At 47.8% G+C, this 27,474-nt stretch overlaps 1 protein-coding gene across 1 annotated transcript; it reads left to right on the top strand.

The window, feature by feature from the left end:
• The first annotated feature begins 93 nt into the window (after nt 1-93).
• LOC144891061 (HAUS augmin-like complex subunit 1) lies at nt 94-26,888 on the top strand. The gene is made up of 10 exons (XM_078773459.1): nt 94-128; nt 994-1,041; nt 4,107-4,281; nt 10,968-11,088; nt 12,289-12,423; nt 13,020-13,143; nt 13,320-13,385; nt 25,046-25,117; nt 26,121-26,168; nt 26,257-26,888. The coding sequence occupies exons 2-10, from the start codon at nt 1,003-1,005 to the stop codon at nt 26,299-26,301; spliced, it is 825 nt and encodes a 274-aa protein (XP_078629585.1). The 5' UTR covers nt 94-128; nt 994-1,002; the 3' UTR covers nt 26,302-26,888.
• The last annotated feature ends 586 nt before the right edge of the window (nt 26,889-27,474 follow it).

The following is a 27,474-nucleotide window of genomic DNA, read 5'->3' as shown; positions in this document are numbered from 1 at the left end:
GTTTTTACTCTTTAGTTGCGTGGCGTATATAGAGCCTCGCTTGTCTGAACCTGAATACGCCATTAAAACAAATAAGAAGAAGAAGAACGAGACGGTTTGTGTCGTGTGCGCTGAGCGCTTGTTCCCAGGTAGGTTTTCCCGCGCACTTTGGATTTTGACTGTGTGTGTGTGTGTGTGTGTGTGTGTGTGTGTGTGTGTGTGTGTGTGTGTGTGTGTGTGTGTGTGTGTGTGTGTGTGTGTGTGTGTGTGTGTGTGTGTGTGTGTGTGTGTGTGTGTGTGTGTGTGTGTGTGTGACGTGAATGGTGAATTTGTTGATACGTCAGCGCGCTGACGTTTGCCTCATTGAGAACGTGCTTGTACTTGAGGAGGGGAAACGTAAACATTGAGGACCGTTTATTGCACTTTCCGCTGTTGTGCCCGCACTGTGCAGTGTACAACTTGATAAACGTTTCCTGATCGTGACACAACATCGGTCACGGACCGGCGGTCTTCAAACGAGAACCCACACGACTACTTGGATACCTCTCGGCTGATCATGTAACTGTGTGTGTGTGTGTGTGTGTGTGTGTGTGTGTGTGTGTGTGTGTGTGTGTGTGTGTGTGTGTGTGTGTGTGTGTGTGTGTGTGTGTGTGTGTGTGTGTGTGTGTGTGTGTGTGTGTGTGTGTGTGTGTGTGTGTGTGTGTGTGTGTGTGTGTGTGTGTTGTGTTGTGTTGTGTTTACAATTTAAATAAAGTTGAATATGGGATGTTGTAAAATTAACATCATTTACAACAATCCTTTAAATTATTTAAGTTTAGGAACAACCGATACTGTACAATTAATTGTGTGTGTGTGTGTGTGGTGTGGTAGGGGAGAGTGTGTATGTGGTGGGGGAAGGTGTGCGTGTGTTCGGTTTCCGTCGTCGTCTCACCATGGTATTTATTTGTTTAACATGGTTGTCCTTTCCGTGATTTATGTATTAAATGTGTTATTTTCATTTTGTCGCTCCTCCAGATTTACTTCATGGCCTCACCCATCACCTTGGATGAACGAGAAGTAAAGGTAATAAATAATTAAACTGCATTTTTTATGAATATTATTATTGTTGTTATTAAATTAGGGTAACCTATTATTACCCCATACAAAACCATGATCCACCTCCTCCTTCCAAATTTCCAGTTTTTCCTTTCTGAGAGTTTCCTTGTGTATCCATCTTGTCTACCCCATGCGTCCTCCCCTATCCCTCTTTCCTCCCCACGCCTGTTATTTGTCCTTAAACCCTCCTCCTCCTCCTCTCCCTTTGTACTGTTCCTTTTGTCCTGCTGCGTCCTGATCCGTTTAGTGTCCTAACTCTTCCACGAGCACAAAACACATCCAACCATTTGGTGGACACATCCAACCAAAATATTCTAGTTTTGTATTTTAAATTAATTTTCTGAAATTTGTAGAAGTTGTTTTTCACTTGGAAGTTGTGGGTTACGGTGTGTAAGTGAAGGTGGAAAAAGGTTTTTAATGCAATTTAATTCCAGGCTGTAAGGCAACAAAAGGTGAAAACATTTTTTTTAAGGGGGTGTAGACTTTCTATAGGCACTGTACATCCGCTACCGAAGGCAGATGGAGGTTATGTTTTCACCCCTGTCTGTCTGTCGATCGGCATGATATCTCAAAAGGTTAATGATGGATTCAGACGAAACTTTGTGGGCAGGTTGGGTGTGTGACAAGGATGAATTGATTCGATTTTTATGAAGATACAAATCGGGATCCTGATCCGAGAATGTCTAAGTGATTCTTCACCATCGAGAATTGGGGCCAAAAATGATGCGGAGCACGATAACTAAAAAAAAAACAAAAAAACTTTTGGACTGGTCATGACAAAACGTGGTGAATGCGTTGGGTAGGTGACAAGAAGCCGACGATTCGATTTTGGTCAAGGTCCGACCCATCAGTGGGTTATAAAACGTAAACTGTTGAGCCTACGGAAGTATGTGCTCTACCGAGTGCCGTTCTAATTTTCCCTGACTGTGATTTTAACCAGTTTGACTTTGGACCAGTTATTTTGGATGCACCTTCATGCTTCTTTAGCCTGTTACCAAGTTGTACAAGATCTACAACCTGTTTTAAATAACGTCTGACAAAAGGAAGGTACAAAAAACGGTCAGCACGCCACCTTAGGCTCTCTTCCTGTTTATTTATTTCCAGTGTCTTACAGCTCATTGAGGAGCTGGTACAAAGCTTGTATGCATTATCAGGGTGTTTGTAGAAATTTGTTTATTTTTACTTTCATGGTGTGCAAGGACACTGTTGCACAACACAGCACTATGGGATTTTAATCTGTCAAACCAGCATCACGAATCATGCACTCGGATGGGAACACCAAACAAACAGACATTACTTTTGCATGCCTTTATCTTTAGCTTGTATTCCAACCTCACTTTTATCGATGTATACACAAAGAATTAAGTTAAGCACCCCTACACAAAGAATTAAGTTAAGCACCCCCTAATATATATTCTTTGTGTATATGTATACATTGGCATATATTCTAAGGTATGTGAGATCAAATAATGATTGGTATGACATTAGCAATTATCCATTGATGAAATGCAGATGAGTGCACGCATCTGTGACGCCCATCGCTCGTGCAGCACGTGTTATCATCCACGTGGTCGTGATTTTCTGTAAATGCACTATCATCACGGGTTATTGCAAGTCACGCCTGAGCTCGTGTGGGGGTTACATGGTCATTTTCTCGTAATGGTGGCTCGTAGACGGTTGTCGGACGGAGAAAGATGGCGGATAATAGGCATGATCGAGTCCGGAATGTCCAGAAAAGCTGTAGCTCGAACGTTTGGTTACCACCATTCGGTGATCAGTCGGTTGGTGCAGAAACACCAGGAAACGGATGCGGTGAAGGACCGCTCAAGGTCTGGAAGACCTCGCGTGACAACAGTCCGCCAAGATAGAGCGCTTTTGAGACTGGTGCGACGATATCCCTTCGCCTCGAGCCATTTCCTGAAGGACAACTGGCTGCCCAACAGAAGGCTATGTCACCGTACCGTGAGGAACCGCCTGAAATCGGCCGGTTTAAGGTCAAGACGAGGGATCAAGCGTCCAAGGCTACTCGAACGACATCAGAGGGAGCGTTTGGCATGGTGCCTAGCGCGACGTGGATGGAACATCCGGTCTTGGAGGCGAGTTCATTGGTCGGATGAAAGCCGGTTCTTGCTGTACGTGACAGATGGGCGTGTTCGGGTGTGGCGCCACAAAAACACCGCGTATGCACCTAAAAACATTCAACCAACGGTACCCTTTGGTGGTGGCTCGATTATGGTCTGGGGATGCTTCTCCCATGACTGTAAATTGGACCTGATAACTGTGCGAGGTAACCTCAACGGAGAGCGATATGCCGAGGAAATCCTGAATACCACCGTAATCCCGCACTTCGATGACCACACCCTCGCCAGCAGACCCATCTTCATGGATGACAACGCCAGGCCTCACCGTGCGAGACGCGTCCCAGCCTTGCTGGAGCAAGGTGCTGTGACAACCATCCCCTGGCCTGCGTACAGTCCTGACCTGAACCCACTCGAGCACGTTTGGGACATGTTGGGACGACAAATTGCGAAGATGGTCCCTCCAATAGCCAATCTGGATGAATTGGAACGTGCATTACATCGGGAATGGAACAGCCTGCCACAGCAACGCATACGACAGCTTACAGGGTCTATGAGACGTAGGGTTGAGTCAGTGATCCGATCACGTGGGTCCTACACACGTTATTGACGCAAAGATCGCTAGAGGTCTTCTCAGAACAATGACTGTACGTTAGAAAACATAAACGTCATCCACACTGTCCGTGATGGACCTATAGCTCCATACTTAAATTGAAGTGAAAATATGCCTAAAATTCCCAAAAAATTTCACCTTAAATTATTCAGAATAAAATATTGAAAACGGCATGATTGTTATGTTTTTATGTGACCATAATATCACTTCTCCAGAAAATATAGCAATATCATGGGTATATTACACTGTTTTGACGACAACAAACTTGTAATGTGCGAGGTTGTAAAAAAACGGGGGGGGGGTGCTTAACTTAATTCTTTGTGTGTATATGTCCTGCACAGGTCAAATCTTGGCTTCATGAGCTATTTGGAGATGTTCCTGTGCCTATCTGTGATCTTGACGAGCACATGATTGAGGTGTTGGAGGAGATGATGGAGCGGAACAGACGGCAGGATGACGCTGCCCGCATCTTGATCGAAGAATACAAGCACAAGACTCAAGAGTATGAAGCTCGTGGTGTGTTGAGCAGTATTCTGTGTGCCTTCCACCGTTCCATGCGTGGGGTCTTCCATCAGCAATAAAACCCACAACTTCTGATTGTCAGAACTACATATCATTGAGGAAGAAAATAATTTGGATTAATCCCATTCCAGGGTATAACCAACTTCCTAGGCAATTAAATACACCGGCAGTGGTCAGCACAGGAGTTTGGAATTTGACCAGGTTGTTGATGACACTAGTGTAGTCTTTGTGAAAGACACCATGGGATCTAATGTCCACCAGCAGCAACCAATACTCAGATAGCCTAGAGGTAAACACACTCGCCACTGAGTTGTCTCGCCTGTATTCAAATTCCAACCCAGCTATAAACTGTCCTGCTATTTCTGTAAAGCGATATATCGATGTGTGCATCGTCCCTTGGATAGACGTTAAACTTTGCTCCCCATCTGCCAGCATTATTTGGTGGATGTTAGATATCCCACGGTGTCCTTCATGAAGAGTAGACGAGCTATTGCCGGCACCATGAAGAAATTACAAATTACTGATCTAACCTACAGCGCACACTGCATCAGTAGAACATCCGCACTCTCAGCAACAATGATGGCAAACCAGACCCACATTCTGCATATGAAAGAAGAAGAAGTCGAACGTGGTGGAAATTTATTTCTACATCTATCTATAATTCCATTAATCTCTGTGTGTATGTGTGTATGTGTGTTTGTATGTGTGTATGTGTGTATGTTTGTCTGTGACCGCTGTTTCTCGACAACTACCGGTCCGATATACTTGAAACTTGCCAGGTATATTGCTGGGGACCCGAGGATGTGCCTTTTCAAGGTTTGAAATTAATCGGACAAGTAGTTACCGAGCTATGGCGATTTCTTTACCAAACACCGCAAGCCGTTCGCTTTGGACCAAACCATTTCATGTAAATAGAGGGGGGGGTTCTGTGGTCGTTGCGAATGGACCAAACCATTCATGTAAATAGAGGGGGGGGTTCTGTGGTCGTTACTGCCACGTGGTTTCAAAGTTTTTTGTTGTTGTTGTTGTTTGCACGCATGTTTTTTTGCACCCACGTACGGGCACGCCCTAGGATGTTTACACACACACACCCCTACACAAATTTTTTTTTTTTTTTTTTTTTGGCAAGGAACGGGCACCCACGTACGGGCACGTCCTAGCTTATATATAGTACGGGCATGCCCTAGTTTATATAATACTAGGACGTGCCCGTACGTGGGTGCCCGTTCCTTGCCAAAAAAAAAAAAAAAAATGTCTGGGCGTGCCCATGGGCCCATGGGCGTGCCCGTAAGTGCGTGATGTGACCGTACAATGAATGTATCGTCCCGACGCCGCAGCTCGGATGGCGCTGCAGTTAACCGGGCCTGTATCGGCAGAGTTATTATAAACGTGTACTACAATCGATCGTACCTTACAGCGTCTGCTCGCCACGTTCAGCATCAGTACGTCGTCACTATGACTATCCGTAAGTCCGGAAGTGACGTCCTCATTTGACTGTCCGGAAGGTCGCATATCGCAGTTACGATGAATCGCAAATTAGTTTTAATTAGTTTTAAAACATAGTTTAACGCCAACATAGTTTGCCAACGTGAAATAAATGAATACGCTCTCAAATGTGCCGTCCGAGGCAGAGTCTGTTCGCCACGTTCGGCACACGTGATAGCTCGCTGCTCTCTGATTGGTTGAATCGTTTTTTGGACATAGCTCGGTAACTACTTCTCCGATTAATATGAAACCTTGAAAAGGCACATCCTCAGGTCCCCAGCAATATACCTGGCAAGTTTAAAGTATATCGGACCCGTGGTTGTCGAGAAACAGCGGTCACAGACACACAGACATACACACAGACATACAGAGATTACTGGAATTATAGATAGATGCAGGTGCTAATGCTCATGGAAGAGCAGGGCAACAGCGCAGAGAATGAACAGACAAAGCTGGGTAAAGGGGAAACTGGAGGACAAGAATGCACGAATGCAGTCCAATATGAGGGGAGGTGTTGCTGGTAAAAGGGCAAATATGAGGTCTCACTGGGTTTCAGAAGAAAAAAAAACTAGTAGAAAAAACTAGGAAAAAAAAAACTCGTAGAAATACGCGAGACCACATGGTCACAGTGGGCAGCAGACTTGAAGTGCTTGAGGGAAGAGGTGGATGCATCAGACTCGATATTTTTTTTTTTTTGTACACTGAATCGAGGCTCGTGAAAGAGCTAACATTTATTTCACAAACAAATGAACCAGACAAACAAAACATACAAAAAGAGGGAGCGGAAGACAAGATGGGGAGAGGAGGGGAAGCACACAAACACAACACCTGAGAGCAGGGAGAAGCGCGGGAGGGAGAGAGGTGTAAAACACAAGGAGACCAAGGACTTCCAGGACAGAAGTTGGTATTTCAAAAAAGTGTAGGATTTGGGGTGAAATTAGCGGGGGTATAAAAGATCAAGGTTTTGGATGGGGGAAGATAAGAGATTGTGGTGAACAGCTGTTTTAAAGACCTGGAGGGTGGAGTGGGATTGAAGAGAGTAAAGGAGTTTGTTCCAGAGGTGGGAGAAAAGAGGAATGAAGGAGTGAAGGTGAGCAGAAAGTCTTGATTTTGGCAGTTTAACCATAAGAGGGTTGCAGGCAGATCTTGTGTGACCTGTAGGAATATTTGGGGGACAGAGCCCAGAGAGAGCTGGGGGGAGCAAGGCCAGAAAGGAGTCGGTAGAAGACGGAAAGACCACCAACCTGCTTGCGGTGAGTGAGTGAAAGGCCCTTGGAGATTCATCGCGGGAGATTCCAATGATTCTGAACGCTTTGGTTTCAACAGCGTGAAGACGAGCTAGGTGTGAGGCAGGAGCACCAGCCCAGAGGGGAGAGCAGTATTCCATTGAGCTGCGGATGAAAGCCTTGTATGTGGCGAGGAGCTCAGGTGTGCCAAGGAAGGACTTTGCATGACGGAGGATGCCCAGTCGGCGACTGGCTTTGGAGGCCAGATTTGAAATGTGGTTTTCCCAGGAAAGATCATGGCAGATAGTGAGACCCAAAAGCTTGAGTGACAGAACTTCTTGGAGAGGATTATTCAGAAAGTGGATGGGAGGGTTGTCCAGTCGGTCTTTTCAGAGAAACATCGTAAGAGTGTGAGATTTGTCAGGATTGAAAGACATGTTCCACTTGTTTGCCCAGTCTGTGATTTTGACCAGGTCTGCAGAGAGTGAGGAGGCTGCAGACTGCCGATCTGAGGGATGAGGAATGGAGCGACAGAGAGTAGAGTCGTCAGCAAAGAGATAGAGAGGATTTTCAAGGGAGTCAGAGATCATTGATGAAGACCAGAAAAAGCACAGGGCCCAGGACACTGCCTTGGGGAACTCCAGCCTGAACGGGAAGAGGAGATGAGAGAAGCCCATTCAGGGCCACACGTTGACTACGACTAGAGAGGAAGTCCGCCAGCCATGCGTGGAGATTTCCATGGATACCAAAGGAGGAGAGTTTGGTGAGCAGAACGGGGTGCCAGACCGTATCGAAGGCACGTGATATGTCAAGGGAGACAGCTCTAATTTCCTGTTTGGCATTGAGGACCTCCATCCATTGTTGAGAAAGCAGAAGCAGCATGTCCAGAGTAGAGTGACCAGGTCTGAAACTAAATTGATGATCAGAGATCAAGCCATTGGAGAAGAGGAGAGATTTCATATCTGAAGCAATGATGGATTCCATGACTTTGCTGATAATTGGGAGAAGGCTGATTGGTCTGTAGTTGCTAGGATCTGTTTTTGCACCTTTTTTGTGCAAAGTGGTGATGTTGGCTGATTTCCAAGCAGATGGCAGATGACCTTGAGCAAAAGAGAGGGTGAAGAGAACAGAGAGAGGGAGTGAAAGAGCGGAAGAACATGATTTTAGGACCCGTGGGCTGATGCCGTCAGGACCAGTTGCAGAATCAGAGTCGAGGGTTGACAGAAACTTTTCCACCTTGTCAGGAGGAAAGGACACAGAGTCCAGGAGCAGCTGGGTACGACTGGGTACGGTGGGTACAGAGAGGGATGGGGGAGGTGTTGATTGATGAAGATGATGAAGATGATGAAGATGATTGTTCGACAAACAAGATAAGTGTGCGATGAATGGAGTGAGAGTTTTTCTTAGTCTTGGGTTTCTGGTAAGGGTTTCTGGTGGAAAGCATGTTATCTGGAGCGGCATTGGATGACCAGAGGGATTGTGGTTTGACGAACGAGGTCATAATATATCCACTTGGAGACTGTGAGGCTACTGACCATTCTTTGTGGATTGAAAAGCAGACCTGTCAGAAGTTGTCAGAGACAAAGTGCCTAAAATTGCATTCCCTCTCAGTGGGCAAGATGGAAAGCAGCTGCACTCGGCCACGGGTGTGGGAAAGACATATTCCATATCTTGAATTTGAGACTAAATTGTTGTTTTTGTGGAATAGATATTTGTTTCACTGATCACATGTTTTTAACCTTCATAGGCAGTATTTTAATCAGTCATCTGTTTTTACTTCCGACATGTTGCAGATCTGTCTGCAAGTGCTTCGCGTTGCTGCTGCTGCTGTTTTTATTGTTGTTGGGGTCGATTTTTGAAATGTGCACCCATTGGTTTGCCAGCTGTTTCTGATACCACACTCGCATCTTTAGCTTGACTCCACCCACCATTGTGCCGAGATGGCATGATATGGCCGCCATCTTGTTTCCTGGTGGACCTAATACATTCGGCTGTATAGGCCTTTGCTGATTATACACTGTCTGGCTTTTTTGTGTCAGATTTCCATCATCTTTGTTTGGATCAATTGTTAAATTATTAAGGATTAATCCAGCCCGTACGCTCCTCCCTAACAAAATATAGCGTTACGTAATTTTTGAATGGCAAATATTGGGGTTAAACAATCCGTGATCGTGATGAATCAGCTGGTTCTGATATAACAGTGTGGATGCTGACATGACTGAGAGGTGTCGAGTTGATTTTTTAATAGTGCATTAAATGTGTTTTCCAATCGTGCTGTTAATCTTTTAAGAGTGCTTTAAATGCACGTTTCCCAATTGGCCCATTGTCGGATTTTTTAAAACCAATTCTGTCCTGCTTCAGGGCAGAGTCCCATACCTCAAATGACCTCGTTCAGGTTTTTATAAACAAAAGGTTTATTACCACAGAACAAGTGGGAGGGTGGAATAGAGGGACAGAGACAGAGACAGAGCCAGACAGACATAGAGAGACACAGAGACAAACGACAAAACTGAGGTAACAGATATATCTTCCTTCCTTCCGTGTAAGTTCTGCTTCATCAGGATGAAGATTACCACACTGCGAGTTCAGTTACTAAGCAGCTAGTAACTCTCTATTGTGCAGCCAGCTTGCCAAGCCAACCGTTCCTTATCAACGGTTTTGAATGGAGTGCTTGCTTGAATGCTTAAACCACTTGGCGAGGGCTCCACAAGAATGAATGAATGAATGATCGTTTTAAGGCCATTTTCCCCGCTAGAGCGGGGGTTAGCCTTGCGGGCCCCATGACAATCATGGTTCCCTGTTTGAGGCAATGTTTTTTTTTTTATGGCCGGATGCCCTTCCTGACGCCAACCCTTGGTCACGCTCTTACGATGCGCAGTGATACGGTGTACCTATTCTAAATCGGGGTACACACTGTGATCATTCATCCCAGCAAGCTGGTACTCAATATGCACAGTGATACGGTGTACCTATTCTAAATCGGGGTACACACTGTGGTCATTCATCCCAGCAAGCTGGTACTCAATTTGCCGACCTCGGAAGGATGACAGGTTGAGTCAACCCCCCTGGCGTTAATTCAGCGATCGACCGGGATTCGAACCCAGGATCCTAGGATCCCAAGCCGGCACCCTAACCACTAAGCCAACACCAGGCTCGAGGGCTCTACAAGAAACTGGGTAAATGAGCACACCCACGATGTTCTTGAGGCCCGACCCTAGATCGACCGTAATCTATATACCCCACAGAGGATAATAACTTAACCCTTCCTGCCGCTCCTGCCCAAAGTGGGTGCACTAGTTGCCTGAAACCACACTCAGTGTCTCAGATTTGTAATTGATATTTAACCAAACCATGAAGACCTTCGGAGATTAATTGGACAATAACCAACAGCAAGGATGAGGGGGAGACAGAGGAGGTGAAAAATGTATGTTTTGTGTCGCAGGTTGTGACTACGGTGCTTTCTTGTTCTTGAACACATTCTTGTTCAGTTTTGAAGAACCATACTTGCAACCTCTAGCTTAGTGGCAGAAGCATTAGTAAATAATGAACAAATCAACATTGCATATGTTTTGTTTGAATGTGCAGTCACATAATAAATAATGTGCTCGGATGCAAGTGGCAGTGCCAAAGTGTACAGAACCGTTTTGCTTGTCTTTGTAAGCAAAAAACTTGTAATACCCCTGGTAAATAATAGTGTGATCATGATTCAGTCAATGCATCCACCATGTGCACAGGCAGTGGGCATCATAATTAGTGGACAACTACCAAACCAAACGTTGATCAAGGCTTGCACATGGACATTGAGTGTTATATCACAAACTTCGTTTATTCCATAAGGAACAGCTCCATGATTTGTTGACACCATTGTTTGTGTTTCACTACCATGATATACCAGGTGTCTTTTCTATGAGTTCAGTTCAACCTTTTTTGGTTTATTCCCTTTTAATTTCCTGTTTTCATGTTTTACAGGTCAGCAGCTGCAAAAGCTTCTTTTGGACTCTGTGGGATTCTCTACATTATCCTCAACAAGCCTACAAACCCTTGTCAACTCTGCTACGGTGCTTGATCTCCAGGACACCAAAGACTCCAGGTAAATGGGAAATTTTTAGCTTTCCTTTCCCCGCCCCTATGTTTTATTGTGTGTGCATCATTCAGAGGATAAAGATGCTACACATAGAGACAGGAGAAGGAAGGTGCTGCTGGTGGTGGGAAGGCAATGACACTTGAGGATAGAAAACAAAATCCAAGGTATAGTCATATGAAACATTGAGTGAATGGGGTGTATACATAAAGATAAACAAGAAGAAAAGACATTAAATGTCACAGCCCCCGTGGTTTTAGTAATTTTGCTGTATAGAGTTAAAGGCCGCCAGGTGGCCATATTGGATCTGATCTCGAAACGAAATGACGTGCTTATGTAACAATCATTCATTAGCTGTGTTCCAAGTTTGAACGAGATCGGTAAATGCATGTTCCAGAAACGGTTGAGGACGTGTTCAATATCGGTTTTTTTTACAACTAAAATGGCCGCCAGTCTACCAGTCGGCCATCTTTTATCAGATTGCAAAATAAAGTGAGGTGCATGTGTATGTCATGTGCTGTGATTTTTTTTCAAGTTTGAACAACATCGGACCATGCATGTTCAAGAAATGGATGGGGACACGTTTAAGTAACAAAATGGCCACCAGTCGGTCATATTGGATCTGATGTCAAAAAATAAATGATGTGCATATGTAAAACATCATTCATTTACCTGTGTGCCAAGTTTGAACAACATCGTTAAACACATGTCTGAGAAATGGTTGAGGACGTATTTAACATCGGGTTTTTTTAACCACTAAAATGGCTGCCGGTTGACCATCTTTGATCGCATCGCGAAACAAAATGATGTGTTTATGTGTACCATCATGTATTGTCTGTGTGCCAAGTATGAACAAAATCGGTCCATAAATCTCCGAGATATGGTTGCGGATGCACGGACGGATGAGACCCAATCCATAAGCCCCCGTTTCGGACCAAGTCCAACAGGGGCTAATAAACGAATGGATTGAATTAATTGGCTATGGATATGTTACAAGCATGTAAGATGAAATTGACAGTCCTTATTATTAACTTCCTTGAATTAGCAACATTGGTTGTCTGTGCCATGTTTTTTAACATTGAGATGGTGGTGGTGTAATATGCAAGAATTGTAGAAGGAGGGAAACCTCATTGCTCTTGCTCAACGCTTCCAAATATGGAGATTGTTATTTTTGGGGGTAATTTCACCTTGATTTTTGTTGTTTTACAGTTTCATGTTGGCAATGAATGAGCAAACAAAGAATATAGAGGGTGTGCATGCAGCGTTAAACGAGAGCAAGGTGCAGGTGCAACATTTGTTGCACTTGGTGTCTGCCACATGCTCTCGGGAACAGCAGCTGGCTCGGTGAGTACTCTGTCGCTGCTGCTTTCCATATATATCTGAATTATTTTTTACTTTGTTTTGCTTGTTTTTATACACAATGCAAGTGTGCTTCAAGAACCCACAACTCTGTGCCGAAAAACATCTTAAAAGCAATAGGCTTCTGGCAATGATGAACACTATGATGGTTTTACCTATGAGCAGTTGTGATTTGTGAACCACATTATCTTTAATTTACGAAATGAATTTCTCTCCCACTTCTCATTCATTCAACATAGCTCAAGCTCCTCTTCTTCATTATTAGTCCCCTACCGGTGTACACCGGAGGGGACTATAGGTTTTCCCTCCGTCTGTCCGTCTGTCTGTCTGTCAGTCCGTCAAGCAAAGAACAGCTTTCCGGACTTTTTTCCCTAAACTCTTAACGCTAATGATTTCAAACTTGGTACATGGTTTCCTTATGATAAGTTACAGATCAAGTTCGAACTTCACGACGTTTCGATCATTTTTGACAAAGTTATGGCACTTTGAATTTTGGTAATTTCCCCAACAGTTTTCCGGACGACAAACTGCCGGTAGGGGACATGTATTGCAGCGCAATACTCAGAATGCTTGTTTTACAGTGATTTAAGGATGGTGGAGCAGGAGATAAAGCTGAAGAAAGGGCAGCTGGAGAAGGAGCAGAAACAAACTGAGTTTCTCAGTGATAAAACATTGAACTACAAGGAACAGATTGCAGATGCAGAGGTAATGTTGATTTGGCTGCGTATAAAATAATGATACAATAAAAATTTTATAAGGACATGTACCATTTATTTTCCACGCTGTGATTGATTGTGCGCTCATTGCATTTCCGTACAATCGTAGATTGTGTATTTTGTATCGCTAACCATCTAATGTGAGTGGTCCTGTTTCTGATTCAGGAGCAGCTCACCAGCAGGAACATGAACCCCTCACTTTCCCATGAGTCTCTTGTGTCGCTTTCACAGGTGATGTCCATACCACTTTGAAAGATACCACTTTTTTGTTCATCTTTAGGCACTAAGCTTGTCGAATCGATGGTGGATCGATTATTATGCTGTTGAATTGTCAAGACATAATGTGCTGGATGCACTGATTTTCGTGAATTATTTGTCTGTTGTGATGCACATCTGCCTCTCCTCACCTACGACCTGGCACATACTGCTTGGTCAGCCCCCGATGAATGAAGACAGCTTCTTGTATCCAAAACCTCATGCATGACGATTCACAATCAAGTATATACAGTCACGTGAAAAAGTAAGTACACCCCATGTAAAGTTTTGACTTTTTCAACATATTTCAACATACAGCTATTTGATCTTCATTTCAACAATATTGATAGATAAAGGTGATATAATATAACAAATATCATGAAACATTTACATTTTGTAGTCCATTGTATAATTTAAATAAACATAAATGCAAATTTCGCATGTGGAAAGAGTAAGTACACCCTTGGCTCTAATAGGTGGCATTGCCCCCTTTGGCAGAAACAACCTCAAGTAGGCGTTTCTTATAACTCTACCAGTCTCTGACATCGACTGGGAGAATTTTGTGCCCACTCCTCCATGCAGAATTCTTTCAGCTGTGCGATGTTTGAGGGGTTTCTTGCATGCACAGCTCGTTTCAAATCCCCCCACAACTCGATGAGATTTAGATCCGGGCTTTGACTTGGCCATTCCTGAACCCTCCATTTCTTTCTTTTCAGCCATTCCTTGGTGGATTTACTGGTATGTTTAGGGTCATTGTCATGTTGCAAGGTCCACCTTCGGTTGAGCTTCAACTCTCCGACAGATGGCCTCACATTATCCTCAAGCACCCTCTGGTACAATTAAGAATTCATAGTGGATTATATGATGGTGAGCTGCCCAGCCCATGATGCAGCAAAGCTGCCCCAAACCATAATATTTCCACCACCATGCTTTACAGTTGGTATCAGGTTCTTGTGGTCAAAGGCTGTCTTTGGTTTTCGCCAAACATGTCTTGTACTGTGGCCAAACAGCTCTACCTTTGACTCATCTGTCCAGAGCACATTGTTCCAGAAATGCTGGTCTTTGCCTTGGTGTTCATTGGCAAACTTTAGTCTTGCCCTGATGTTCTTTCTGGACAGCAAAGGTTTCCTCCTGGCACACCTCCCATGTAGATCAAATTTGTGCAGCCTCTTTCTAATGGTAGACTCGTGCACTTTGACATCAACAGTAGCAAGAGCTACCTGTAGGTCCCGTGATGACATTCTGGGGTTCTTAGAGACTTCTTTCAGCATCTTGCGGTCTGCTCTCGGGCTGAACTTGCTGGGGCGGCCTGGCCTGAACAAGTTGGCAGTTGTTTGGAATCTTCTCCACTTGTAGATGATCTTCCGGACAGTCGAATGATTGATTTCAAATTGTTTGGAGATCTTTTTAAATCCCTTCCCAGACTCGTAGGCATCTATAACCATCTTTCTGAAGGCCTGAGAGAGCTCTTTTGATCTAGGCATGGTGACGCCGCACACCTCAACAACAAAGAGCAAACCAAACTATGTCTGAGGTTTAAATAAGACAGGTTCCTCCAAGATCCTCTCTAACGATGTTCTAATCATTTGCACCTGAGCTGGTGCACCTGATTCAAATTTTAGGTATTTGAAGTAGTGATAAATGTAGGGGTGTACTTACTTTTTCCACATGTGAAATTTGCATTTATGTTTATTTAAATTATACAATGGATTACAAAATGTAAAAAACAAACAAAAAAAAAACACCTTTAGAGGCCATTTTTCCCCGCAAAGCGGGGGTTGGCCTTTTTCGGGGACCGTGGTTGTTGTTGTTTTTCGGTCCCCTTTTTGAAGCAATGTTTTACGGCTGGATGCCCTTCCTGCCGCCAACCCTTTTTGTCGCCTTTTACCACAAACAGGGAATTACCAGTGAACTCGTACTCAATTAGCCGACCTCGGAAGGATGACAGGCTGGGTCAACCCCCCTGGCGTTAATTCAGCGATCGACCGGGATTCAAACCCAGGATCCTAGGATCCTAAGCCGGCACCCTAGCCGCTAGCCCAACACCAGGGTCACACAAATGTAAATGTAAATGTTTCATGATATTTGTTATATTATATTGAAGGAGCTGCGCTCCAACGCGAGTCGGAAGAATTGACGCGACCAAAGACGGAATTCGTCCGAGTTGCTTTATTGAAACAAAACAGCTCAGGTATTCTGAAAAGCCCGTTTATCGGGCAGCAATATATATACACATTTATGCCCGGGCGTTTGCCCGGGAAAACCGAGACCGGGCATGCCCGGTTGTCAAGGGCGAGTCCTGGAAAGGCGAGTCTGGACATGCCCGGGCGTCCTGGACGCGGCCTGGCAAGTCGAGGCTGGGCGTGCCCGAGCGCTCTGGGTGAGCCCTGGAAAGGCGAGAGCGGGCATGCCCGGACGCTCTGGGCGAGCCCTGGAAAGGCGAGAGCGGACATGCCCGGGAAAGACGAGACCGGGCGTGCCCGGGAGGTTCGGGCGTGCCCGGGAACAGCGAGTCCGGGCATGCCCAGGAGAGGTGCGTCTGGCCCCGTCCGGACGAGCCCGGCATGGCGATCGCGCCCTGGCCGCGTCCTGGCAGGTGCATTGCGATTGTGTACATTCAGCGGGAACCGCTACAATATCACCTTTATCTGTCAATATTGTTGAAATGAAGATCAAATAGCTATATGTTGAAAAAGCCAAAACTTTACATTGGGTGTACTTACGTTTTCACATGACTGTATATTGAAAGGCGTGGAAAAAAAAATACATAAACCAAAAAATAACCCAAATGTACAAAGAATCCGGATCCGAATCTTCACCAACATCTAATCAATTCGTCCTCTTACACACACTCTCCAATACATACATACTCCAATGCACACACTCCGATACACGCATACACTACTCTGCTTCTTTAACAACCCAATTATTCTGCCAATGTGCAATCAGCAGAGGAAAGTTATTGGCCCAAGTCTCTCACAAACCCAGTGGTCATTGCCTGACGTTCAACGAAAGTTGATTTGGGCAGTAATTTGTATAGGGTGTTGGCAATAACTCGCTGATATCGTGAGATCCTGAACATCCGCTAACTGATGGGACAACCAGCTTAACATCCACCAGAATGCCTTGCTTGTGATGCACCAGGCCGGGAATCAAACGAAGACGAGACGGCCAAAAGGTATTCCTCTGCACCATCAGAGTGAACTAGGACAGCACTTGGTATAGCTCATATCTCCACCCGGCTGAACAGTTTGTTTTGTATCCCACTGATAGGCTGGATCTTGACCCGGTCTCCAAAATCGAAATGGCTTGTCCTTTCGACCTAACCAACTCTTCCACAAAGTTTTGTCATAACTCGTCCACAACCTTTTGAAGTACAGTATCATGCTATATATCATTTTGGTCCCATCTCAATGGTGAAGAATCACTTGAAATCACCACGGTCCGGATCTTTACTAAAATCGAATTCATTTGTCATTGTCACACACCCAACCTGTCCACCAAGTTTCATCCGAATCCGTTCATAACGTTTTGACTTATCGTGCAATATATCTTTTTAGGCCCTGTCTCTCAAAGGTGAAGAATCACTTAAATTCTTGGATCCGGATTCGGATGTTCACCAAAATTCAATCAATTCTTCCTTCAATTCTTCAAGTCTCCATAAACACTGGCCGCTTGTCGTTCTTAAATGGTAATCAATATATAATTGTCTCTAGTTGAAGGGTTAAACAAAAACAGACTCTAGTTCACATTTTAAACATCATAGTATAGTAAGCACAACCTAATCATCACACTACTAACCCTACTGCAAAGCCGCAATGAGCCGGCGAAGCCAAAGCCATCACTATCCATCTTGTCTCAAAAGTATTTTAATTACAAATTAGAGGTGCATAAGATTGTGAATCAAACAAAGACGGGTGAAACAAACTCCTATTGAACTTTTTCGCAATTGTTTTTGCATACTTCCGCATCCGCAAGATGGCGGCCTCCATGGAGCAATTTGGTGCGTCAAAGCTTCGAAATTCTCATAGGATCCAGCAAAATCTGGCTTTTCAACATAATACGCGTTCATTCACAACACCGGCTTTGCCGGCTATCACAGCTGCTGTCGCTGTCATCGTAGCAAAGTTCGGTGTCACCACAATTTTCATACTCGCCACAATGGTACTGCTTTCTCAACAATCCTCTCGAAGAAGTTCTGTCACTCAAGCGTTTGGGTCTCACTATCAGCCATGATCTTTCCTGGGAAAACCACATTTCCAAGCTCGCCTCCAAAGCCAGTCGACGACTGAGCAACCCTCTGCCATGCGAAGTCCTTTCTTGGAACTTCTGAGCTCTTCGCCACATACAAGGCTTTCATCCGCAGCTCAATGGAATACTGCTCTCCCCTCTGGGCTGGTGCTCCTCCTCACACCTAGCTCGGCTTCACGCCTTAGAAACCAAAGCGTTCAGAATCATTGGTATCTCACGTGATGAAGCTAATTCGGAGGATCTTCTACCGACCCCTCTCCAGCCTAGCGCCCCCCCCCCCCCTCCCAGCCCTGTCTGTGCTCTGTCTCCCAAATATTCCTGCACAGGACGCACAATATCTGCCAGCAACCAAACGCACAACCAACTTTTAGCTCTTACACATGCCTCAATCTTGTATACAAAAAAAACAAAAAACCGCTCTTCTGGTAAAGCGGCCAAAATCAAGACTCTCTGTTCACCTTCACTCTTTCATTCCTCTTTTTCCCCCACCTCTGGAACAAGCTCCCACACACTCTTCAAGCCCTCTCCTCCCTCCAGGTCTTTAAAACGGCTGTTCACCACCATCCATCTTATCTTCTTCCCCCATCCAAAACCTTGATCTTTTCTACCCCTGTTAAAGACCCCAAATCTACCTCTTTCAATCTCCAATTTCTTTCCTGAAATTCCTAGTAGTATTCATTTGCTTTATACCGTGTACCCCTCTTCCCTCCCTCCCAACCCTCTCCCTTCTACAGATCTACCGACGTCCCTGTTCTCCACTGTTGTTGTGCTTGTGTGCTTCCCTCTCTCCCCCTCTTGTCTCCCACTACCTTCATTGTATGCTTTATGTGTCCGTGCATATTTTCATGTTTGTGTTAGCTCTTACACGAGCCTCGACTCTGCATACAAAATAATAAAATAATACAAAAAAATGGTACAAGTCAGTGCAGCTGTGATGCCAACAAAGCAAGAATACCTGTTACACGCATATATTTTGCACATACGATGAAAATGTTGTTTAACAGCATCTAGAGCAACGGGCATTGTAGTCCAAGCCTGTCATTTTCCAGCTATATGTTTTTGGTGATGGTGGAGAAATGAGCTGCTGCATCCAGGAAGGAAATATCAAGGTAGTAGGTAGGAAGGTACCTGGAGTAGTTTTTTTTTTTTTTTTTTTTTTTTCTGCAGGAAACAAACCAAAGTTCCCATCCCTTGGTACTCTTTCCAGACACTCGCACAGTCCACAGATATTTTCAAAAATGCAATTACTGGTTAGTTTTCTACCAAAACGACATGATGTGTGCCACCATTTTTGTGTGCAGGGAGTTAAAATAACGATTGTGATTGGTCAACATTAACTTGTAGTTTTTTTTTCGTTGATTAACTTTTCATTTTCTTTATAGCACATTCTATAGTTTATTACTACTCGTATATTGATTTGTCAAGCAATTAATGTCCACAAGCAGTGTTCATCTTTTACACTGGATAATTCATGCATAATAACAAGGTTAGGCCATGGCCTATTAAAGCTTCGGGAACTTCTGCGTCTCCCTCCTGAGGCTGCACTATGTTGTCCCGAGTCTTGTGCAGTGTAATTGGCTAGCAATGTTCTATGGCTTCACGGTGGATTTTGTAAGTTGTGTTTTTATTTATTGGTGACACATTTGGCCATATTCTTGCCTGAAACTGCACTCAACTGCTACCGAGTGGGTCTCTTCAAACTAAGCTGGGATTTTATTGTTAATTCACCCTAAACAAGGCCGAGGGCCACTAAATGTGAACAGCTAAAAAAAAAAAAAAAGAGAAAAAACGGGCAGAACCTTCACCTAGGCCTGAAACAAGGAAACCACTGTGCAAGGAGGGGTTAACTAAATTTGCTTACCCCGATTGGGTGTTTTAGGAGACACCGTCTCCATACTAGATGGCCTTTGGCTCTCGAAGGGAGCTCATCCGCCCTTTGTCAGGTGTTGTTTTTAGTCCTGGCAGGGTGTCGTAATCACCCTCCCCATAGCAAAGCCAGTGAGGGGTGTCGGTTTAGTCACAGACAACCCGACCATGCGACAGGTAGCACTGGGTTACATGTTACCAGTGGGATTATAAAACACTTGCTTTGGTTTGTAAATGGTCACTAAATCATCAGCCATCTGTGGAAAGACAAATTAGCAGAATCAAATGCTACTGTTTGTCGTTTAAATTGATAAAGTTTCATTGCAATTGGAATCTTTTATTATTATACCTCCACCGCCGAAGGCGGAAGAATGATGTTTTCAGGTAGTTCGTCTGTAATCAATTTTTGTTGCTGTGAAAACTTGTGAACCGCTGAATGGATTTTGACCAAACTTGATACAAAGGTGCATTATGATGCAAAGATGAACTGCAAATATTTTGGGGAAAGGTTAAAGCTCATGTTAAAGCGCGGCGTTACGCGCGCTGCTTGTGAGCAAGGAGGAAGCGGACAAGCGGTAACATATAAACGTCTTTATTGTAAGACTACACTGTAACACTGAACTCCTCCGGGCTGGTCGCCCGGTGTATATCATGAGGCCACGCCTACCCCTCGGGCGTGGCCACCGCCCACTTGGTGCGTGGAATGATGTCACCACGCCAGTGGGCTTTTGTGTCCGCCACACGCGCCCCCCCAGAATTCCCGCGCACCTGGAGGGCCAGTTTGTGGGGCAGTCAAATGACCCGGCCGAAGCGCCCCCTGGCGATCGGCGGCGTCCGGGGTGCAGGGATACCAGGTGGGATGCCCCTGGCTGCCCCTGGGATGGGTGGAGGACCGGGGGGCGCCGTGGCGGCGGGGCTGGGCGGTGCCGGGGGTCTGCCTGCAGGAGGGCGGCCCCGACGTGGGGGTCGGGCCACTGGCGGTGGATGGTCCACATCGAGGTGGGCCGGCTTGAGGCGGTCTACCGAAACGCGGTCAGGAGTACCGCCGATGTCCAGGGTGAAGTGCTTCGCCCCGGTCTCCAGCACGCGGAAAGGCCCGTCGTACGGGGGCCGCAGTGGTGTCCGATGGGCATCGTGGCGGACGAAGACGTACTCCGCCGTGCGAAGCTCCGGGGCGACGTGCATCGGTGGGTGCCCGTGGCATGCCGTTGGCACCGGGGCGAACCTCTGGGCGGTCTCTTGCAGAGCGGAGCGCTGCTGTGCCGTGGACCATGGTGCCGTGGAGTCGGGGAGGAACTCGCCCGGCACCCGCAGCGGTTGCCCGAAGACCAACTCCGCCGCGGATGCGCGCAGGTCCTCCTTGGGCGCCGTCCGGAGGCCCAGCAGGACCCAGGGGAGCCTGTCGACCCAGCCGCCGTCGCGGAGGGTGGCCCGGAGCGCGGCCTTCAATGAGCGGTGAAATCGCTCACACAGGCCGTTAGCCTGGGGGTGGTAGGCCGTGGTTCGGTGCAGCCGGACCCCGAGCCCCTGCGCAACCGCCCCCCAGAGCTCCGAGGTGAACTGGGGGCCGCGGTCGGATGAGATGTCTGAGGGGGCGTCGAACCGGGCGACCCAGGTGGCGATGAAAGCCTGCGCGACATCGGCCGCCGTTGTCGACGCCAAGGGCACGGCCTCCGGCCACCGGGTGGTGCGGTCCACCATGGTGAGGACGTGGGTGAAACCCCGCGAGGGGGGCAGAGGTCCCACCAGGTCCACGTGGACGTGGTCAAACCGGCGTTCCGGCACCGTGAACGGGGCCAACGGGGCCTGGGTGTGCCGGTGCACCTTGGCGCGCTGGCACGCGAGGCACGTCCTGGCCCAGCCGCGGACGGCCTTCCGGAGGCCATGCCAGACGAACTTGTCGGCGATCAGCCTTTGGGAGGCCCTCGCGCCCGGGTGGGACAGGCCGTGGATGGCGTCAAACACCTGGCGCTGCCAGCCCGCGGGCACAATGGGGCGAGGACGCCCGAGGGAGACGTCGCACAAGAGGGCCGCGCCCGCGCCGTCGAACGGCACCTCGGTGACGCGGAGGCCCGTGACGGCGGTCCGCAAGGCCTGGACGTCGGGGTCAGCGGCCTGGTCCGCTGCCATCCGGGCATAGTCGATGCCGAGGTGGACTGCGTGGGCGACGGCCCGGGAAAGGCAATCCGCAACCGGGTTGTCCTTCCCCGCGACGTGCTGGATGTCCGTCGTGTACTCGGACACGGCCGAGAGGTGACGCTGCTGCCGGGCCGACCACGGCTCGGTGACCTTGCCCATCGCGAAGATCAGCGGCTTGTGGTCGACGAAGGCAGTGAACGCCCGGCCCTCGAGCAGATGGCGGAAGTGCCTGACCGCCAAGTGAAGTCCGAGCAACTCGCGGTCGAAGGTACTGTAACGGCGTTCGGGCGGGCGAAGCTGCCGGCTAAAGAACGCCAGCGGTTGCCAAGCTCCACGCACCCATTGCTCGTGCACCGCGCCCACCGCGTAGTCCGAGGCATCGGTGGTGAGGGCGATCGGTGCATCGGGCGCCGGGTGCGCGAGCATGGTGGCGTTAGCCAAGGCGAGCTTCGCGCCCGTGAACGCCGTGTCCATCTGCTCGGTCCAGGTAACGTCGCCTTTGCCCGGCTTACCTCGGAGAGCTTCGTGCAGGGGGCGCAGGAGCTGGGCAATACGGGGCAGGAACCGATGGTAAAAGTTCACCATGCCCAGGAACTCCTGCAGCCCTCTGATCGTGCGGGGGCGCGGAAACCCCTTCACCGCCTCCACCTTGGCCGGCAGGGGGACGGCTCCGTGCCTGGTGACACGGTGCCCCAGAAAATCGATTGTGGCGGCGCCGAACCGGCACTTTGCGGGGTTCACAATCAGGCCATGCTGGCCCAGGCGTTCGAAGAGCGTGCGGAGGTGGCGTAGGTGCTCTTCGCGGGACGCGCTGGCGACGAGGATATCGTCCAGGTAGACGTAGAAAAAATCCAAGTCGCGCAGGACGCTGTCCATCAGTCGCTGGAACGCCTGAGCCGCATTCTTCAGACCGAAGGGCATGCGCAGGAACTCGAAGAGTCCGAATGGCGTGATGACCGCCGTCTTCAGGACGTCCTCCGGCCTGACGGGGACCTGATGGTAGCCGCGTATGAGGTCCACCTTCGAGAAGAAGGACCTGCCCGCCAAACGGGCGGAAAAGTCCTGAATGTGGGGGACGGGGTAGCGGTCGGGAGTCGTGGCGTCATTGAGACGGCGATAGTCCCCGCACGGTCGCCATCCCCCGCCGGGCTTCGGCACGATGTGCAGCGGCGACGCCCAAGCGCTCTCTGAGCGCCGAACGATGCCGAGTCGCTCCAGGGTAGCGAACGCCGCTTTTGCCACCGCCAGCTTCGTCGGCTCGAGGCGGCGTGCCCGGGCGTAGACCGGTGGCCCGACGGTGGGGATGTGATGGGCCACCCCGTGCTTGACGGCCCCCGCCGAGAAGGTGGGCCGCGTGAGGGCCGGGAAGCCGGCGAGGAGGCGGGTGAATGCGTCCGCTGCCGGAAGCGTACAGACCAACGTGGCCGGAACCGAATCGTTCGGCAAGCCGCTTGGCAAGCCGCTCGTTGAGCTGGGCAACGCACATGCGAGCGAGCTGAACGTCTCGGCCTGGACAAGCCGTCTGCGCTTGACGTCGACCAGGAGCCCATTAGCGCACAGGAAGTCCGCGCCAAGCAGTGCCATGGGCACGTCGGCGGTGACGAACGTCCATCGGAAAACCTGCCCTCCAAACCGCAGAGAGAGGCAGCGTTTTCCGTACGTACGGATGGGCGTCCCGTTCGCGGCAAGCAGCGCGGGGCCCCCACCCGCGGCGTGCTTGTCTGACGTGCCGGCGGGAATGACACTCACCTGTGCTCCCGTGTCGCACAGGTAACGGCGCCCGGAGAAGGTGTCCGTTATGAACAGCAGGCTGCTCGAACGGCCGGCGCTCATCGCCACAATTGAGCGCCGGCCCGGGCGTTTCCCGACCCGTTGAAGGAGCACGGCGGATGACACCGCCGAGCTTCGTGGCCGAACTTGGCGTGGAACCAGCACCAGGTGGTGGAGCTGGAGGAGCGCGGCTGGCTCCGCCAGGCCGGTGGAGTCGACGGGTTTCCCCGCGGTGGCAGTTTTCGCCGCGGCGGTGGGCGGGGCGTGGCGGCGTTCACGAGGTGCGTATCAGCATGCTGCTGAACCACAGCGTGCTGTAGAAGATGATGCTGTGGAACATCAGTGTGCTGTAGAAGATGATGCTGTGGAACATCAGCGTGCTGTAGAAGATGATGCTGTGGAACATCAGCGTGCTGTAGAAGATGATGCTGTGGAACATCAGCGTCGAAGGCCGTGACGGCCACGCCAACGCTCGCCCGCGTGTCCGAAGCGGCGAAGTACTTGTCCGCCTCGGCCGCCAATGCTCGGGGTTCCGTTAGCCCGGTCCCGGCCAACGCGAGGCGAACCTGCGCTGGAAGTTGGCGACGGAAAAGCGCCCGGAATAGCGAACCGGGGGCTTCGTCGCCCAACAGTGACAGCATATGGTCCATTCAGACCGACGGGCGCGTCTCACCGAGCTCGGGGAGATCCAGGAGGCGATCGGCCCGTGCGTCGTCCGTGAGGCCGAACGTGGCTAGGAGTAGCCGCTTGAGTGCCTCGTACTTGTGGCCGTCCGGTGGGTGGCGAAGGACGGACACAACTCGAGCGGCCGTGCCGGGCCCGAGGGAGGCGACGACATGGCAGTAGCGCAGGTCGTCGTTGGTGAGGCGCCGAAGCTGAAATTGGGCTTCGGCTTGAACGAACCAGACTTCGGCCTGGGCCTCCCAAAATTCGGGAAGTTTAATCGCCATTGCCTTGTCGTTGTGTTCGGAAGGATCGCTACGGCAGATCCAACGTCGAGGTTCACCAGTAAAGCGCGGCGTTACGCGCGCTGCTTGTGAGCAAGGAGGAAGCGGACAAGCGGTAACATATAAACGTCTTTATTGTAAGACTACACTGTAACACTGAACTCCTCCGGGCTGGTCGCCCGGTGTATATCATGAGGCCACGCCTACCCCTCGGGCTTGGCCACCGCCCACTTGGTGCGTGGAATGATGTCACCACGCCAGTGGGCTTTTGTGTCCGCCACAATGTGACCTTTAGCTGAAAGTAGCAGATTTTCGTTAACGCGATAACTTGTGAACTACTGAAGGCATTTTGACTACATTTGGCATACCTATGGACTGTAATACAAAGATGAACAATTACATTTTGGGTTCAAAAGGTCAAAGGCCTATGGTCAAGTGCCCTAGTACAATGACGATGTACTCTTGTTCATTGACAATGTACAATATACTCTTGTTCTTAAGTTCACCTGGGCAGTGAGTGCAGAGCAAAACGATGTCTGGGTAACCAAGGCCATTATGATTTGGATATTGATGAAAAAAAATTAAGTACAGGTACACAGGTAACCTTGTATAAGTGAAATATGTTCCATAAAAGATAATACAGCATTTTGTACCTTTTTATAGGAACTTTCCAAACTGAAGCAAGACATTGTGCCCCTGAAAGCCAAGCTGCAGAGTTTTCAAGATCTTCCTCCTGTAAGTGCTGCCCTGTTGAATGTAATGAAACTGAATACACCATTCTTTACCCCCATTGCTGGGCTGTTGCAAAACCCCCAAGGTTCTCCATTCGATCGATCTGACCCAGCAAGCGAGTGTACTGAAAACCTTGGTTTTATTCCAAAAGTAAAATACAAACCCTGTTGTGGCACAGCACACAACAACCAATCAACTCGAGACGAGCTAACCTTTCTCTCTCTTGGCTTCTTCTCTGCTTCCCATTTATATATCCCCAGAAAGAGAATATTCATGAAAGTCCCTTTCCCTCTTTAAGCTGCTTCTAATTGCTGGATAATTATTTATCTAGAAGTAACTGGAAAGGTACTTCAATAGAGGGGGATGCTATTAGGCCCATCAAACCTGTGTAATAGCCCAGCCCTGGTGTTGGGCTAGTGGCTAGGGTGCCGGCTTAGGATCCAAGGATCCTGGGTTCGAATCCCGGTCGATCGCTGAATTAACGCCAGGGGGGTTGACTCAGCCTGTCATCCTTCCGAGGTCGGCAAATTGAGTACCAGTTCACTGGTAATTCCCTGTTTGTCGTTAAAGGCGGCAAAACGGGTTGGCGTCAGGAAGGGCATCCGGCCGTAAAACATTGCTTCAAAAAGGGGACCAAAAAACAACAACAACCACGGTTCCCGAAAAAGGCCAACCCCCGCTTTGCGGGGAAAAATGGCCTCTAAAGGTGGTTTTAAACCTGTGTAATGGCAGATCTGTGGTAGTTTGGACGTGCTCTGTCCTTTTAAATGCTGAGCGTCTAGCAAGGTGAGCATCTAGCAAGGAAGCAGCACGTACAATTTTTAGTCTTTGTATGACTCGGCCGCTGTTCTAACTGCGACTTTCTAGCGTCACAGCGGAGGCTCTATCCATTACGCCACAGAGTATGGTATTAACTGTTATTGCAGCAGCACTGAAGCACACTTTTGATCTCTCTGGCACCTTAAACACCCTAATGGCTTCATTTTGTATTTTTGAATACCTGCAGAACCTCATGCTGGCACGAGTAAAGGTTGAAGAAGCCAGGAGAGACCTGGTAAGTGCGCGCACTCTGAGCCTTTTGCTACATCTGGAACGAAACCTCTGTGACCTGATTCAAATGTCTTTCTTCCCTTGTTTTTCAGGAATCCCTTGAAAAGGAAGTGGAAATAGATTTTTTTCAGTTGTAGCACTCTATGTTCGTAAATAAACACCACTTATCGTTAGTTTATCGTCACATTTGCCAAATTCTGTTTGGTCACATTTGTTTAAAAAAGAAGAAAGAAAAAAAAAAGAAGAACAAAGTACGGTGCGGAAATATTGTGTAAAAGTAAATGGATTTTCAATGCGAGTGGACGACTTATCTTTTAAAAAATGTTTTGCAGGCTCAGAGAACGAAGGGTTTATTGAATCCTCTCCATTCCTGGCAAGATAAAGAGGGTATTAGTCACATAGGTTTTGTTTTGTGGCTCATTCATGACTGCTTTGATTTGTTTTCTCTTTTTCTTCCTTAAAGGAAGCTATCGGACCAAATACTGCGTTGTCCATATCCCTACCCCGCCCCCTTCCTCCCTCTGCCCCGCCAACAATAAACCGTCATCCTGACGCGTCATCTTTATAAGAAAATCATTTTGACATCTTTGATGATTATTGGCTTGTGGAATGATGCAAGTCTCTCAAAACTCTTGTCAGATATTTATGCAATGTGCTGGTCTTTAATTGGTGTCAGTCGGTCAACACAGTGTTAACAGTAATAAATGAATGTTTCTCAATTGAAGGGACACAAACTTCTTTGTCTTTTTGGCACGAAAGTGCATTGTCCAGTCTTGGTACCAAATCGACAAAACTCGTCACATCTAGAAGATGCAACAACAGTCCAAGTGATTTTTCAGAGCAGGAGGAGGGAATTTGGTTTGCCATTAAATATTTGAAAGATTATGATTTCTTCAACATCCATAAGTGAAAACTATCAAATAGATTGAAGGTCTACGTTTGACCTTTCTTTCCTTCATGTACGTGAATTGAATGGTCTTAATATGCTACTCCATTGTTTGTTATCTACATATGCGGTTTTCAGAAGGTGGAACGGAGATGTGTGTGTGTGTGTGTGTGTGTGTGTGTGTGTGTGTGTGTGTGTGTGTGTGTGTGTGTGTGTGTGTGTGTGTGTGTGTGTGTGTGTGTGTGTGTGTGACACTAAAATAGGGGTAAAATTTCAAACATGAAAATTATGGTCTTACCATTCAAAGTGGTTCCCTTTATTGTAGAAAACGCACACGTAAAATTTTATGCAAATCATATAATATCTAGGGGTTGCTCACTGCATCATGGCTTGTTGCGGTGAGCATACAATACAAAATTGTGTA

Source organism: Myxine glutinosa, chromosome 2, assembly GCF_964187855.1.
Source record: "Myxine glutinosa chromosome 2, kmMyxGlut1.1, whole genome shotgun sequence".
Taxonomy (NCBI): domain Eukaryota; kingdom Metazoa; phylum Chordata; class Myxini; order Myxiniformes; family Myxinidae; genus Myxine; species Myxine glutinosa.
This window is presented reverse-complemented; position numbering and strand designations above follow the sequence as displayed.